The sequence below is a fragment of the Abramis brama genome (assembly GCF_963993115.1).
Source record: "Abramis brama genome assembly, chromosome: 7".
Lineage (NCBI taxonomy): Eukaryota > Metazoa > Chordata > Actinopteri > Cypriniformes > Leuciscidae > Abramis > Abramis brama.
Genome location: NC_139969.1, coordinates 24284740 through 24302091, shown reverse-complemented (window position 1 = coordinate 24302091; position 17352 = coordinate 24284740). Strand labels below are relative to the sequence as shown.

General features: G+C 36.0%; 2 protein-coding genes across 2 annotated transcripts; one reads left to right on the top strand and one right to left on the bottom strand.

Annotated features, from left to right (window-relative positions):
* The first annotated feature begins 219 nt into the window (after positions 1 to 219).
* On the top strand, positions 220 to 8956 carry odr4 (odr-4 GPCR localization factor homolog). The gene is made up of 14 exons (XM_084118963.1): positions 220 to 320; positions 1039 to 1141; positions 1222 to 1359; positions 1457 to 1552; positions 1770 to 1876; positions 1983 to 2019; positions 3249 to 3386; positions 3513 to 3608; positions 3688 to 3747; positions 3841 to 3972; positions 4407 to 4494; positions 4799 to 4984; positions 7356 to 7472; positions 7742 to 8956. Exons 2-14 carry the CDS (start codon positions 1040 to 1042, stop codon positions 7807 to 7809), a joined length of 1365 nt encoding a protein of 454 aa, XP_083975089.1. The 5' UTR covers positions 220 to 320; position 1039; the 3' UTR covers positions 7810 to 8956.
* A 318-nt stretch (positions 8957 to 9274) lies between these two features.
* Positions 9275 to 14754, bottom strand: pdca (phosducin a). Its single transcript, XM_084118964.1, has 4 exons — positions 14469 to 14754; positions 13378 to 13441; positions 12715 to 12863; positions 9275 to 10965 (listed from the first exon to the last, which is right to left on the bottom strand). Exons 1-4 carry the CDS (start codon positions 14646 to 14648, stop codon positions 10447 to 10449), a joined length of 912 nt encoding a protein of 303 aa, XP_083975090.1. The 5' UTR covers positions 14649 to 14754; the 3' UTR covers positions 9275 to 10446.
* Positions 14755 to 17352: the final 2598 nt, after the last annotated feature.

Below are 17352 nucleotides of genomic sequence, written 5' to 3'. Positions count from 1 at the left end.
GCAAGAAGAATTTAGTTATTTATTTATTTATTTAATTAATAATATTATTATAAGTTTGAGGAGCTATAAGAGTGGAAGCTGGAGGAGCTGAACAAGCTGCGCCAGCTGAAGCTTTATTTATTGTTTATTTAGTTCTCTTTTTTTTTTTTTGACATCCCTATGTGATCACACCTCAGCCCAGTAGATGGCGGTAATGCACTTTGACTGCAAACTGCCAATAAAAATTATAGAAGAAGAAGAAGAAGATGCGACGACGCGTCACACGTATTGGTTCCACTGAGAACTCATCAGCTGTTTGGAGAAGTGTACCTGATCTGAAGGTACGTTTGAAGGATTTTCTTTGCAATTCTTTCAGAAACATCGTTGTTACATTGTATGTTTCGTAAAACGTCATTATTCTCAATGGTTTTATAAAGAAGTTTACTCTTGCTCTTGCAAATGTATTACTTTTAGTTTTCATTCAAGACGTTCAACTGTTTCTCTTCTATATTTTGGAACTTAGCTGTAGAAACAGTGATTTCTGGCATAATAATAATAATAATAATAATCTTTCGTACTGTACACATTATAATGTGTGATGCATAAATGTAATTCTAGCATTCAAAGCCATTTATTTTATTTATTAGTGTTTTTTAGTTTTTTTTTAGACAAAATACTATTTTAATATTAATACTGGCGCTTTATTGGTTATCGGCCATAACCATGAACATAATTTCACACAATATTTGTAATGATCAAAAGGCTGACTAAAGGCTGACACTTTTTCCTGTTTGTTTGTTATTTACTGTCATTGAGAAGATTGACACTGATTTAATGATTCATTTGCTCTGGTACAGGTAATATTGATAATAGTCAAAATAATTTTTCCATTAATAACTGCAATACCTGTCAGTGAAACTCTGTATAAAGGTATTTTAACATTATTTAGCATCTGTTTGGGAAGTGTAACATGTTTTATAGTTATTTTACAGTTGCAACTTGCAAACAGGTTAATATGACACAATATTGTTATTTATTATTGTTTATGTTTGCCGGCAGAATGGGTAGGAGTTACTTTGTTGATGAAGCTGTGGAAAAATATCTTGGTGGTCTTCTGGCAGCAGATCCTGTATCATGTGTGACTGGACTCCTGGCTGGTCAGGTGAGGAAGCTAAACTAACCTATATTTAATCGTGTCAGTTCACAGAACAACATGTTTATCCTAACATTTTCTTTTTACAGTCCTCTCCTCAAAGAGATTTTGTGGTGCTGGCCGTGCAGACTCCTCAGAGGGAGAGTGAGGGGCAGCTGAAGTCTTCTAGAGGAAGCGGCCCACTGGATGACATTGATGTGGAGTGGGTCACAGAACATGCCAGGCAGGTGAGTAGCCTGATGTCTTGCCACTCACACACAATGGCTTTGAAATGTTTTTACAGTCTAGTTGTACAGATGAGGATTTTGTCTTTCTCCATTCTAGGTGTCCCGCATGTTACCAGGAGGTCTTTGTATTCTTGGCTTGTTTTTAGTGACCCCACCTGAACTCTCCAAAGATGCCCAAAACACGTTAAAAAGGGTACTGTTTTTTAAAATACATTTTATTTAATTAAAAAAACAAAAGATTAATTTAATTATTATGAATTTTATTTTAGGTTAATTTAGAAATACATTTTAATTAAATTATACTAATAATAAAAAAAATTGACTGGACCACATTTTAGATTTTATTAAAGATGATTTTGTTGGCCGTCATAACTTCATCATTTTATTTTTGTGCTGATCTCTTTTTGTAGCTTATATTTGCCATGGATAAATGCATAAGTAAGGGAAGACTGTGGGAACTGACAGAGGAGGATGTGACCGATCGAGTCACCCTGCACATCTGCTCCAAAACAAAGAAGTATCCTGCACACTACATCCCTACATCATTTCCTCTGTGATCTACAAGCATCACCCACTATGAATAACCTCAAAAGTTTGCATGATCCTTGACTTAAAATGTACAGAACTGTCTGCAAAACGCTTGATGTAAAAGATCCAAAGGTGAGAGACGTTTTGGGTACTACAGTAGTGTCGTCAATACGGTAGTACTGTAGCAGGTACACTATTTAAAACGTTCATTTGAACATGCATCTATGCAAGAACATTACAAGACAGTCTTTTTGAGTGCTGCTATGTTTCTGCTGTGAATATAACAGTACATTACTATAGTGAGTAGAAAAAATATAATAATGTAACTTTACTTAATAGAAACTCATTTTACATTTATTATTTTTTTTACTGTATAAATTGAGTGTTTATAAAAGATAGATGCCTTTATAAATTTTAGGGGTCCTCACACGACGATGTTTATATTGGGGGTCCGTAGCATCTCAAACACACTGATCCCAGTTCATTTTACAATTAGAAATTGCACGTCATTGTTTGCGCTGCGAGAAAGAAACTGAAAAGATTTTAAAAATCAGCAGCTTAAACATTATTCATTATTCACGTATTCTCGCAGGTTATCCTTTGCTCATTTGACAGATTCTGGAACAGATGTAGTGATTCGTTTCTAGAACATTTCTAGAACATTTGCAATGTCGAATGCAATTCCATTCATCAGAATAGCAGTATTTGCACACGGTTCTTATCAGTCATATCAATCTTTATAATGTGATGCATTATAAATACATTTTATGCCTTAATATACATACTGCCCTCCAATCAGAGGTGGAAATATCAAAATATGGGGGCAAAAATGCCCATGTATGAGTTGTTCTTTTATATTTATAACATGACAGGTCAGTAATATGACACGAGCAAGAGTGCTGTTTTTCCGATTATCAACACGATTGCAAATGTGATTGATTTTATACAACAGTTCAATAAAAACCAAAAGTTATTATGAAATGACAGTTTAGACACAGCGATGTCGATATTTATGTTTTTGCTCTATTTCACTACCAAAAATAGTTCTAAACAAAGTTTTGTTTTGAATCCGTGTTTTTGAACGAATCGGCCGAATCAGTGATTCACTAAGCCTACTGAAACTGCACAATACCCTAGTAACAGATCTGAGGTCCACTTGGAAAAGCCTAGAGGTGATACAAACCAATACAATAGTGAAATTTCATGAGACGCTCAAATAAAGTGAGAGAATTAATTAATCCCTAAAAAGCAAGGGTTCTTAAAGGATTAGTTCACCTCAAAATGATTTGGTATGATTTGTAGCTGGTATATTATCGTGAGATATGTGTATGGTATCGTGACAACCCTATTCTGATTTCTAGAGTTCATCCAAGCCAGCAGACTGGAAGTATCAGACATGTGTCTCGTCATCCTGGCCCATGTTGACCTGCTCCGTTGAGGTGGATTTGCAGATCCCTTTGACAGGATCTTCCTCTGATAACACAGACAAGTGCATGAAGGTGAGACAGAAGTCAGATGGGGTATATGAAGACAAGACAGTGTTTTATTTGTGAAGGATTTTGTGTAGAATTTTAATACAGTGTATACAGGTTGTGAATGTATCTTTCTTTGCCCCCCATGTCTAGGATTGTCTTAAGAGGTGGGCTAAACAGATTGAGGCTGGTAACTGTCTCATAAGTGGCAGACAGGCATTAGATGACTCTGAACTTATCTCAGGACAGGTAAAAACATAATTCTGCCATTTCTCTGTCATATTTTTAAAAAAAATTGAGATGAAGTAGATTTTTTTTTTTTTTTCAGAAAAAGAACCTAAAGACAACCCATCGTCAGACTTTCCCTGCACGGATCCTTGTCTCAGATGTGAGCTCATAATCTTATCTCATAATAACGAACATTATCAATGAGATATATTTGTGTGTAGTCAAAGGTATAATGAGAATATTGATGTGACAGGAGCAGCCAGAGCTGGATGAGCGGTCCAGTGCTCTAGTTCAGCTGTGCAGTGGCTCCGTGAGGGTTCGAGGGGTGGTTCACTGCAGGGCCTACATCCACAACAACAAACCCAAAGCCAGACATGCAGTACAGGTCATTAAAGCCTATTCTCAATGCTTTATGCTTAGGGATAAGTATATATCAGTTATAAGACGATAAATATCGATATTAGATATTTAATTGTTAATGCTTATTTCCCCTCATTTTACATTTAAATTACCTTGGCATCATCTGCAGTAACAACATCTTATGAACACTAATAATTAAATAACGGTTAAATATAATCTTAAGCAAGTCTCAATGTACATTTTTCATATTATATATTTAAGGTTGTGATGCCTGAATTAGCATTTAAAACAATTTCTGTTATTTCTTATTGGTTTATTATTCATTTATTTAGACAAAATAAGCCATAACATGAACATTATTTCACACAATATTTTCATGATCAAAAACCTGTCTAAATACACTTTTGTATTTGCCTGTTATTGATTGATACTGATTTAATTTCTCCTTTGCACTGGTAGGCCATTAAGAGAGACATCATAAACACGGTTTCCTCCAGAGTGGAGATGTTTCTGGAAGATCTTTTAATAAGTGAAGGGAGTCGCAAAGGTAAAGCGGTCCATCATGTCATACATATTGACGTTGAAAGGAAAGTCATCATTTACTCATCCCCATGTCGTTCCAACCCTGTATGACTTTCTTTTTTCTGTGGAACATAAAAGAAGATATTTTTAAGAATTTTAGGAACAAAACATAGAGTAAATCTCATTTTTAAGGTGAACTATACATTGAGGTTCCACAAACATTTGCAAACATCAAACTGTGCACTAGATGGCAGTAGGGTGCCACCCTTTGTCTTCAGAAATAAATGTATTCCTAATTCAAGACATGAGTTCCCATATTGTTTCTCTAGGTCTGTGCACTGGGCAGCAGGCTCTTCCTCGGCGTGTGTTTGCCCCAATGCCCTTCTCCAGCCTGTCTGTGTGTGACTACATGTTCCCAGATGAAAGTACAGCTGATGTGGCCGATCGTCTTAAAGAGATGCTGGACTGGGAAACACCAGAAGAGGACATAGATATTAGTATGGAGAGCAATCAGTGTATGTTTCCCATTTTTCAATATGAGATTTTAGAGCAGGGGTTCTCAATTTTTGACCTCAAGGTCTCCTTTCTTGCAGAGTTTAGCTCTAATCTTGATCAAACTCACCTGCCTTTAACTTTTTAGTTTTTTCCGAAGACCTTGGCTGTGTCCGAAAATGCCCCTATACCTTTAATAGGGCACAATTTGAGGGGACAGCCATTTGTAGTGGGGTCCGAAACCATAGAGGATGTCTATTGCACTCATTCAATCCCACAATGCACCACAACAATGAGTGTACAACTGATCATGCTCAGCAGCTACATAATACCCATAACGCACCGTGAAAGTCGCACGCCAAATTAATTCCTGCGTCTTGCCAGAAGATGGTGCTCACATCTAAATTATCCATCCATCCATTGTCCAAACCACTGGTTGAATGTGGCTACAGCGTAATATCATTCAGGCATAAATTCATTTTTAATTGATTATTAAATTGTTTAATTAAGGTTTATACATAGTTTTCATGACAGAGTTCAAGATCTATCTTTTTCATCTTAGTACTGGAGCTGCCAGTGTTTCAAACGATTAAAAAGCAGGCACAAACTATGCAAAAACGACAGCCCTTCCGACACAGTGTCCGAATTCACTCACTTGTTTTCATTCACTCCCTCAAGTGAACTATATTAGTTTGTTATTAGTATATATTAGTATAGTATTAGTATATTAGACTAACATGGGGAATAGTGAATGAGGGTATAGTGGGTGATTTGAGTCCTTGATTAGCTTGTTCAGGTGTTTGATTAGGGTTGGAGCAAAACTCTGCAGGAAAGTGGACCTCGAAGGCCAGAGTTAAAGGAGTAGTTCTCCTCAAAATGAAAATTTCCTGATAATTTACTCACCCCAATGCCATCCAAGATGTTCATGTCTTTCTTTCTTCAGTGGAAAAGAAATTAAGTTTTTTGAGGAAAACATTTCAGGATTTTTCTCCACACAATGGACTTGAACGGTAACCAAATTGTTGAAGTCCAAATCAATGCAGCTTCAAAGGCCTCTGCACGATCCCAGCTGAGGAATAGGGTCTTATCTAGCGAAACGATCTGTCATTTTCTAAATAAAATAAAAATGTCTATACTTTTTAACCACAATTGTTCGTCTTGTGCGTGTCTGCGATGCGCCAGGCATTACGTAATCACGTTGGAAAGGTCATGCTGGACATAGGCGGAAGTACCGCCCCATTGTTTACAAAGCAAACATGCGAGGACTAATACAAAAGCCCTTTAACAAAAATGGTAAAACAATGATGTCGGACGATTTTGAAGTTGGAGGAGAAAATGAGATGGAGTTTTTCGCCCTACACTACCTTTTTGAACCGGAGTACACGGATGAAGACCTTAGGCAGATGGAGGAGACCGCTATGTCCAGCGTGACCTTTTCAACGTATTGACTGGCGCGTCGCAGACCAGCACAAGACGAACAGTTGTGGTTAAAAAGTATAGACATTTTTATTTTATTTAGAAAATGACAGATCGTTTCGCTAGATAAGACCCTATTCCTCAGCTGGGATCGTGCAGAGCCCTTTGAAGCACTTCAAAGCCCTTTGAAACTGCATTGATTTGGACTTCAACAATTTGGTTACCGTTCAAGTCCATTGTGTGGAGAAAAATCCTGAAATGTTTTCCTCAAAAAACTTAATTTCTTTTCCACTGAAGAAAGAAAGACATGAACATCTTGGATGGCATTGAGGTGAGTAAATTATCAGGAAATTTTCATTTTGAGGTGAACTACTCCTTTAAGAACCCTTGCTTTAGGGATTAATTAATTCTCTCACTTTATTTAAGTGTCTCATGAAATTTCACTATTGTATTGGTTTGTATCATCTCTAGGCTTTTCCAAGTGGACCTCAGATCTGTTACTAGGGTATTGTGCAATATAGAGCAAGTCCTTGCAAAGTCTTTAGGGTTCAGGGATGACTGAACACACTGTAGGGACGTTATGTTTAAATGGTCAAGAATGTGTATAGGTGTGTGATTTACAGAATGCTAAGCGATAAGCCTTTTTCTAAAGGAGCACATGCAGACACACCCTGCCTCGTTCCCCTCTAAAATAATAGCCAGCTACACCTTGCGTCTTGTTCAAACCAGTTTTAGCCCACAAATGTTTTTTCCATGCATGGTTAAAAGGAAAAACATAATTGATATGTTTAACCGGAGGCTATAGAATGTCTGATCCCTTGTAATAATGGGCCCTTTGGGAATTTTGGATTATCATCTTTATTACAACACAACTTGGCCTCAACAAAACTTGCATTTCTCTCTCTTCTGTCCTACAAGCCTACAATACCTAGATTTTTTTTTTACATGTTTGTGCATGTTTACATGTTTTTTTCCCAGTATTTTCGCCTGAATTGGAGATGACTGACAGCCACAGTGATGATTCCAGTAAACGTGTCGTCTCAGAAGTTCAAGTTGAAAATCCTCACATTCACAAAGCCGCTCAATACTATGCTGGTAAGTCCCTAATATTATTCATAATTATTAGTATAAATATTAAATCACTCTCTATTTCTTACTAATTAATACAATACAATAAATCATTCTCTTTGTAGCATGGTATTAAATGGGGCTTGACAATATTGTTAATGATAATGATACGTGACCGTATTTTCTTTTTGTGATTCCTATTATTCTTGGAAACATCCTCATATTCCTGTTGGCTCATTTCCACCCTCTCTCTCTCTCTCTCTCTCTCTCTCTCTCTCTCTCTCTCTAACACACAGGTGTGGCAGTAGCAGCAACCATTGCTCTCCTTGCCACAGCCACATCTCTACTGTATTTTAGTGAGTGACAATGGAAATAGTAAATAAGTCTGTATGAATGTACAAGTGAGTGTGTATATTTGTATAATATACTATATAATCTTTCAACATACTATAAAATATTTCAAATATAATCCTTAAAATTTGGACTATAAGTCTGTTATAGGAATATTATAATGTAAGATACACTATATGGCAAAAGTATGTGGAGACTCCTTTCTAATAAACAGGTTTGGCTATTCGAGTGAAGACATATCTTAATGTTACACTATATAATGACAATCTAGAGAATTCTGTGCCGAACACACTGTCTGACCTTACTGATGCCCATTGATGGGTTTATTCTTTTGCCATTGTTCTGAAATTAGACACACGAGCATCAATGAGGTCAGGTCAGGTCTGATGTTGGGTGATGGGCTTTTTTCAGGCCAGTCAAACCATTTCTTTACTAATTGTTGCCACAAAGTTGGAAAAAGTTGGTTATTTTTTGTGATGAAGTACTGTAATTTGATTTATACTTGAATAACAGAATATACAAATCCATTAATTTGAAACAGTTCACATATTTTTTGATAGTGTAGCTCAAAATATATATTTTTAAATAAGTTATTTGGGTAACAACATACCAGTGGCTGTTAACTTGAGGGCAAATTACACAATCATGTGTTTTTTGTTTTTTCTTGAGAGGGGAATAAGATGTCTTACAGGTTTCACTTGCGCCACCTTAATAATAGATCAAAAGAAAAGCGTTAACTGGCATTATCCTACATGTCTTTGCAGAATGATTGTGGTTTTTCTAGTATTGTGGCTGTATTTTCCTGTACTGCCATTGTAACATTTGTCATGTCATTATCAAACCAGTTTCTTCTGGCTTCTGTAACCACTTAGCATGAAAGGCATACAGGAACTGACGTATTAAATTAATATAATTAAATATAATTGCCGGAAACATTTTGTGTGTGTCATGATCAGCCATCTTCAACCTGATCATGACCTTTACAGATGAAGGACCCCCTGGTAGTGCATACCTTATGATTTTTACATTGCAAATCCATTAAAATAAATCTATTTAAATAATGTGGCATGGACAGTGAAACATTTAGGTGAACTTTAGTTTATATTTAATTTTTGTTCACTTTTTCTTTAAAAAAAATAAATAAAAAAATCTTGGTTTAAGATCAAACCATAATGGTTGTACCCCCGTTCTAAAGTACGAAAATCATCATGTGTAGTCATTTAGTTTTCATAATGATATGCTGACCTAAACCCCCATTCACTTGCACCTCCAAACAAGCACTTGCATATGAATACAACACTCAGTAATCCTGTGATTGTTTGATCTTTGAGTTAGCTGGGTACATGTCAGGACATGTTTTACCTGAAGTTTTAGTTGTATAGTCATGAAGGCATAAAAGACAGAGGAGGGTTCTTGGCCTCTCTGTGTTCATTGAAGTAAAACACCCGATTCATTTAGTGTAACGTGACAACATGAAATCACACTTTTTCTGAAATAATTTATTCTTTAAGCAGATAGCGGGTGGATACCAAATAGATGACAAGTACAGTGTCATTGTGTGGCAATTTGACTTTCATACCAAATTGCTCCGTGTGACAAGCCTTTCTAATTTAAAAAAAATATGGATTTGCAAATCAGAGTTCCCACAGTCATGCAAAACCAGGACATTTCAGGAGAGTTTCATTTCTGTATTGAATATACACTCCTGGTCAAAAAGTTTGGGTTCAGTTAGAATTTTTCTTATGTTTTTGAAAAGTCTATTTTGAAAAGTAATTTATTCCTGATGATAAAGCTGAATTTTCAGCATCATTACTCCAGTCTTCAGTGTCACATGATCCTTCAGAAATCTTTTTAATACGCTGTTTTGGATCTCAAGAAATATTAAAATAATATTAAACATCGGGAACGATGACATTGATAATTTCAATGTTTAAAACGGTTGTGCTACTTAGTATTTTTGTGGAAACTCAATTTTTTCAGGATTCTTTGATGAATTAAAACTTTAAAAGAACAGCATTTATTTGAAATAGGAATTTTTGTAACATTTATAATATCTTTACTGTCACTTTTGATCAATTTAATGCATCCTTGATGAATAAAAGTATTCATTTCTTTCAAAGAAAATCTTACTGACCCCTAACTTTTGAATGGTAGTGTATACTGTATATGTCACAATTAATTACATTCAATATAAAATATTCCATCAGCTTCTTCACAAACCATAACAACGTGCAATTTGTGAGCAAGTATTTTTTTTCCTGAAAATGATATTTGTGGGGCATTTTTGCCTTTGAGACAAATAGTCTGAGGAGAAACGGGATCAGGAAAGGACCTCAGTTTGGGACTCGTCTTATATGACTCTGACAAATCAATCAGTTGTTTAACTTTCTTCTACTTTTCAGTAATCAAAAGCTACTGGAAAGGTCAAAAAGTCATGGAAACGCATTGGAAATGAAACGAGCATGACCGAATGCCTTTGATAACCCTATGAACAATTTAACTGCTGTAGTCCCTAAATGACGTGTTAGTAAATGCCTTTAGGTGTGCGTGTTTTTTGGAGCCATGGCCCAGTAGTCACATACTCGATCTATCTCAGAAACAAGTCTGACAGGTTGACTAATGTAATTCACTTCCACCCTTTAAATTTCCATTAGTCAACATCAGTGTTCTCTTCCTCATCGGGGCAGGCTGCAATCTCTTTCTCTGGCAACAGGCCGTACTCATTTAAGAAGTTCTCCACATCCGTGGCAAAGAACTCCTCATTCAAGTGCTTTGTGAAGCACAAGAAGTTGCCCAGCAGCTCTCCAGCCTTGTACACCAGCAGGGTGGGCAGAACGTCGTCTGGAAAACGCTCGGCCGCCCCGGTGGCAGAGGCTCGGATTCGGCAGAATTTGACGGTGGAATATTCTGCCGCCAGGCAGGTCAAGCAGTTGTTGAGTGCGTCACAACCTCCGATCCCATCATCATAGATGTGCACCACCACTACCGTCAGGCGGTGCTCTTTCTCGATGACATCCAGGAAGGCCTCGCCGCTATCCAACTCAAACACGGCATCAAACTTAGGCCCGAAACTCAGCCGCCCATGCATCTCCTGCATGCACTGCTTGCGATACTTACGCAGACACGTTTCGTCCTCTTCTTGGATCATCTCGTATTCCTGAACGCTCATCTGCGTGTGATCAGACAAAGCAACATGTTAATAAACATTACAAAACGCTCACACTGCCAGGCAATAATCTGAACACGCTTGACTGAATTGTGTCAGAAAAGATTGTGATGATCTTAAAAACCATTTAAAAAATTGTATTTATAAATCATTTTGCCTATTTATGAATTTTTCTTTACAAAACGAAACTCTCTTTTTTTTTTATTAATGAATTACTTAAACCGAAAATTGAAGGAAAAAAGAAATGCGTCTATTTAGCAAGGATCCATTTAAATTGTAAAAAAAATTAAATAATAATCAATAAATCTCTATTTCTCATAAATACTGTTCTTTTGAACTTTCTATTGATCAGATAATCCTGATTTTTTTTTTATCACAGTTTCCACCCCAAAAAAATAAGCATAAGCTGTTTTCATGATTGATAATAATAATAAATGTTTCCTGAGCAGCAAATCAGCATATTAGAATGATTTCTGAAGGATCATGTGACACTGAAGACTGGAGTAATGATGCTGGAAATACAGCTTTACCATCACAGGAATAAATTACATTTTAAAATATATTAAAATAGAAAACAATAATTTTATGTTGTATTAATATTTAACGATATTACTGTACTTTTTGTGTATTTTTTTATCAAATAAATGGAGCCTTGGTGAGCATACAAGTCTTCTTTAAAAAATATTTTTTTTAAATCTCACTAACTCCAAACCGTAGCGTAGCATCCAATACAATTTATAAATGTATGTCACTATGACTCCCTCATGAAGATTTATTTAAAGGCACACTATGCAGTTTCTGTTTTTCTCAAACAGCGACCCCTAGAGTCGCTGTGGAGTACTTGTATGTAAAGTTACTGTCGTAAATACCACTCACGCAGAGCCGTCTCTTCACTCTTCCAACCGCACTTTCTTAATTTTCTTAATTTTCTTCATCGACTCTGCCATGATTCATGTCTGAAATGTGTGCTAGCGTCTTCCATAGAGGCTGCTTCATATGTTGTTGATGTACGTGACGTCGTGCCGTAAAGCTAGTCGTGATTCTCGCGAGATTTGTCTGGGCGACACCTCTCAAACCTGCATTGCTGGTTTTGCCCTACCATCTCCCTACTATTCGTTTACCAATTTCAGAACTGAAAACTTCCTTGTTAGTCCAATAAAAGCTTTTATTGACACCAGGCACAGCGAACGACAGGTTTTTCAAAGTGGGGATCTATGACGTCAAAGAGTATCAAAAAGCAGAAGAAGATCAACGCCTACTTCAACACTGCCTGTTTAGCCCCGCCCACTGATTCGCGCATTACATGAAACTTATTATAATATGCAAAACTGTTATCCAATCATAGCAGTGGGCGTTGACTTCCAAGTCTTCAATGCGGCACGCCCATAAAAACCGAGCGTTTCAGGAGCTAGGCTCAAAACCAGGGTAGAAAATAGCCTATTACTTATTCATTTCGATGTTTTTGAATGTAAAAACCAAGCGAACGTCATAAGTTGACCTCAGGCAACAATATAAAAAATTTTAAAAAGCCAGTTCATGACCCCTTTAAGGTACAAATTTTGCATAGTGTGCCTTTAACATTTTTTTATCACTGCATGATTTCATGCTATTTTATAATTTTTTATAAAATGTGAAAAGTATTAATCCTATAGAATGAGTAGCTATGAGTAGCCATGTGTACTTGGATTCTTGGAATTAAAATGATTTCCTCATTTTGTTGTGTAGATATAAGTTGGGTATTTTTCACAATACCTTGCGGCCTGTCTTTTCCCGGGTGTCGTCATTTTTGGATTTGGGGTTGGACATCTGTCTGAGGAGCTCTCTCTTATTGGGAGGGATGCTTTCATGGTCCAGACTCTCAAGTTTGAATTTCCTCCAGTCATGGATCACACCTTTGGGCCCTGAGTTGCAATGGATTGATGGATGAATCTAGTTTAAAGGGATACTCCACTTTTTTTGGAAATAGGCTCATTTTACAACTCCCCCAGAGTTAAACAGTTGAGTTTTACCGTTTTCGAATCCATTCAGCCGAACTCCGGGTCTGGCAGTACCACTTTTAGCATAGCTTAGCATAGATCATTGAATCGGACAGGACCATTAGCATCTCTCTCAAAAAAATGACCAAAGAGTTTCGATATTTTTCCTATTTAAAACTTGACTCCTCTGTTTTGAGTTCGGCTGAATGGATTCGAAAACAGCAAAACTCAACTGTTTAACTCTGGGGGAGTTGTAAAATGAGCCTATTTCCCAAATAAAGTGGAGTATCCCTTTAAATCAGTTTCCAGGTTTATAGTATAATTTAGCCTCTATATTACAGATAATATTAGGCGCATCACAGCATAATGATGACAATCTCCAGTATTATCTCATCATTACTGTATAATCAATAGATTTTTTTTTTTTTTTTTTTTTTACCTGTTTGTGTTGCTGGTAGTTCCTCAATCTCAGGTGAACCTGACATGATGATTCTTCTGGAGACCTGATGATAGATATTACAGATGTTATGCCCATTTTGTGCAACATCCTGTAACAAAATGACTTGAAGTGGTTGACATTTCCTCATTCCTTTTTATATTTCCAAACCATATGAGATGAACAAACAGATGGGAATTTTTATGTTTACCATTGTTAGTCATTCTGATGTTATCCCGTATGCAAAGTAGATTTTATTTCTGTTGCATGAGTTCTTGACACTGTCAGGGTCTGTTACAATTATCCAGGTTGAGGTGGAATTAGCAGATTACTCTCTTATAGGTGATGGATTAGATTACAATCAGATTACATTGATGTGAGTACTGAGTTTGTTGCACAAGTGCCCACAGTGTTTCTGTTTTCTTACAACTAAAAATACATTCTGAGACTGATTGCATGGCAGTTGTAGCAATGCTTCACACACATACATCTGAGTAAATGCAAAACCGCATGCAATCTGAAAAAAAAAAACACACTAATATGTATGTGGCCTTCTCAGAGTGCTTCCAATGTGTATGTGAGCAGCTGGCTTAAAGAAATGTGCTGATCAGTTACTACACTGGATGCTGTGAACAAGACGCACTCGGAAACACGTCAGAATTAATCTTGTTCAATCCGACTAATTGGCTCTATTTAACATATTTTCACTCCCATAAACAAATTCCATTACCAAATGTGCTAGTTGCAGTATTCATGCAAGCAAGTCTAAGGCTTATGCATGTTATAAGCTGGTTTGTTATTGCGGATATGTTATTGCAGTATTATAGACCAGAACATTTAAATAATTGCATTTTAATAAAACATTATTAGAAATATATTGTTCACCAAGTTATTTTTATTTATTTAATTTTATTTAGAAAAGTGTCCTGTCTGAACCAGACCTTGTATAGTGATTTCAAAAACATGATTGAATATATGTATTGTTTGTGCATCCTGTATATATACAGAACTATCCCACAAGGAAAACTATCCCAGAGAACCATGTTTGCAGTGGTCATTAACCAGAGGAAGAGTTAGAGAAATGTCATTCTTACCTGACCGTTTGCTGTGATTGCCTTTCTTTGCTGTGCTCTGTCTCGGATAATGTCTCTGTCTGCATGGACATCATGGTTACATCTCAGTAATAATTTGGTGTGGTGTAATAGGATTACAGCAGAGGAATTAAACCAGCATGTCACAGAGAGAGATAAACTGACAAAATACAGGTCCCTCATTATTACAATAAGCTCCTGGCACTTTCCATACACTGTAAATCATCCAACATCCAATGTATTTACCTGTGAAGTTTAAGCACTTTGAACCTCATATATTGTTGAATCTGTTATGGGTAGGCCCTTTAGAGAAGCATTGTGGCTGCAAAGGGAATACCCATAATTCCTTGCACTTGAATAGTTTATTTTTGTGTGTTTGATCAAAACATGGGGAACTGTGAGGGTGTGTAGATTTATTCGTCCTTTAGAATGAAAGGATAAAACATCTATTAAGTGTTTTTGATTGTTTTAATTTAAAATGTTTTATTTTAAGTAATTATAGCATGATTAGTGTCCTTTTGATTTGTTTTATTTTTGTTTTATTTACCAACTAAACAGTTTTGAGTTTAGTGGATTTCAAAACCATGTTTCTTAATTACTGTACTTGTTTCTAGTTTATTCAGCCCCCTATCTTACTTTCAACAAATATGTAATTTCTTACTGTACTTGCTCATGGAAAAAAATGTTAGTTTGGGTGAACAACCAGTCTAACTCTAATTAGTTTGCAGCTGTTTGCTTTATTATTTTTTTCAAGTTAACTCATTAATTTTTACAGTGAGGGTCACTTTTATGTCTTACCATATTATTTTAATGAATCATTAAAGGCGTAATATTACTCATTTTACTCATAAAGCCCCATTCTACCTCAGAGGTATATTCAACAGTGTACAAATTTTGAAATAATCTCTTAAAAGCATACTCGGTTCAGCTAATTTCAATTCCAAAAAAAGGAATTGCTTCTTCCAGACCTGAAAAAAATCATGGAAATGTCTATATCTATATCTATAAATGTTTTCCGGAAAAGAAAAGATTTATAAATTATAAATTTATTTTCTTTATCCAGCAATTATAAACTAAGGGGAATGGTGTGGGATTTCTGTTTGTGTGTAATTGAATGTGTTTTTAATGGTAATCTTAATATACCTCACTATTTTATTGCAGTTGCTGGCGACATTACATAATAGCAGGTGTTGCCTTATGACACTTAAGCGTTATGACAGTTATGTTTAGGTGAAAAAGACTTGATGTACAGATTGATATCCCCTCCTGTCTGCACATGACTTTGGAGACGATTCTAACATGTTGTTTCATGTCCTTCTCTCAGGGCTTTGCTTTCTCATCTCATCTGTAGGCTATTACACATTTACATTCCCTCACATTCTGCAATGGGACAAAAAAAGAGGAGTTAATTATTCAAGAAAACGGAAACACTAGTTAGGGAAGAAATTAGTTTTACATCCATCGCTAGATGGTGGTAAAATCCACTGAAATGGTTTGAAAAACTCTTTGCTTGAGATGTATTAGAGAAGCATAGAGACCTCCCGTTTTGTTAAATTACTGGATTTATCTGTGCAGGGCAATCTGCCAAGTTTTTTGCAGTCATTTCTTTGGCGCACCCTTTTGCTGACATACTTTGTTGAGGGGGAATGGTATAGCATTACACATTGTTTTACTTTTTCTTTTGATCCTTCAATAAGTCTACAATTATTTACTAAACAAATACCTTCATGATCTGTATAGATAACAGCTCTGTCTGCACTCTTTATTCCCTCTCTTCCTCAGCTTCATGAGGTGCATGCTGGGATCATTTTTAAATGTACTGAAGTAGTTGACATGAATGGTGAACACTTGTTAACTTCTTTTGCTTTTTCGCACTCAGAAATGTGCTCATCCATACAGTAAAATCATTTTTTGTGAAGAAATACTATTTATTTTTGTTCACAAAATTAATTGCAAGCATAAGTGTTAGGCCATTAAAAGGTTTTCAGGATAATGAGAAGGTTAAATTCAGTAAGATATGTCTAGTGTGTATATGAAAATTAGCCACATTTAATAGCCTTTTAGAATTTATAACCTTGTCTATCATTAAATGATGTAATGTTATAACAAATGTGAACATAAAAACCCTGCTTTGTACCTCAAAACTTATAACCACCATATAATGGAGGTAGTACCATAGAATAATTAGAAATCTATTGTCTCGTTGAATATATTTATTTTCACCATATATTGCGTATTCATTAATTCTTTGTATTTTACATTCATTCATTTTTCTCTGTAGCTGGTTATGCACCAAGTAGACGTTTACCCTTTTTTCTGATGTAAATTATTTGTTCAGTGTGTATAAGCTGCTTAAATTGCAGAAAAATGTTCAGATTGATGGTAGCCCTTGTAAGTTTTCTACTTTTACTGGGATGCTGATTAAGTTGATTCAAAGTGACAGTAAAGACATGTTTATAATGTATACAGAAGATTTTATATTTCAAATTATTAAAATAAAAAAAAGCCTGAAAAAAATGTATCATGGTTTCTGAAGGATCATGTGACACTAATGACTGGACTTTTAAATGGCAGTTTATAAGTTCATATTTTCTTGCTCATTCCAACTGACCTTTCTGAAAGTAAACTATACCCTCCTCCGCAACAGTGTGTTAGTGCCTGGCACTGCGTAAAGGAGTCAGACAGCCTGTTGTGTAAGAAGTAAAAGTTTTGAGGAAGCATGAATCTCCACTTTTACGACAGACCCAGCAGGAAAATTTGCTCTACTTTTTTACCACAGAAGCAAGCACATATGTTTGTCTCCCGTGATGACCTCATCTGGTTTTCTCATAACCGGCAGCGGAAATGACACTCTAAAGACAACTCAGTCCTGGAATCTCCAAGAAGT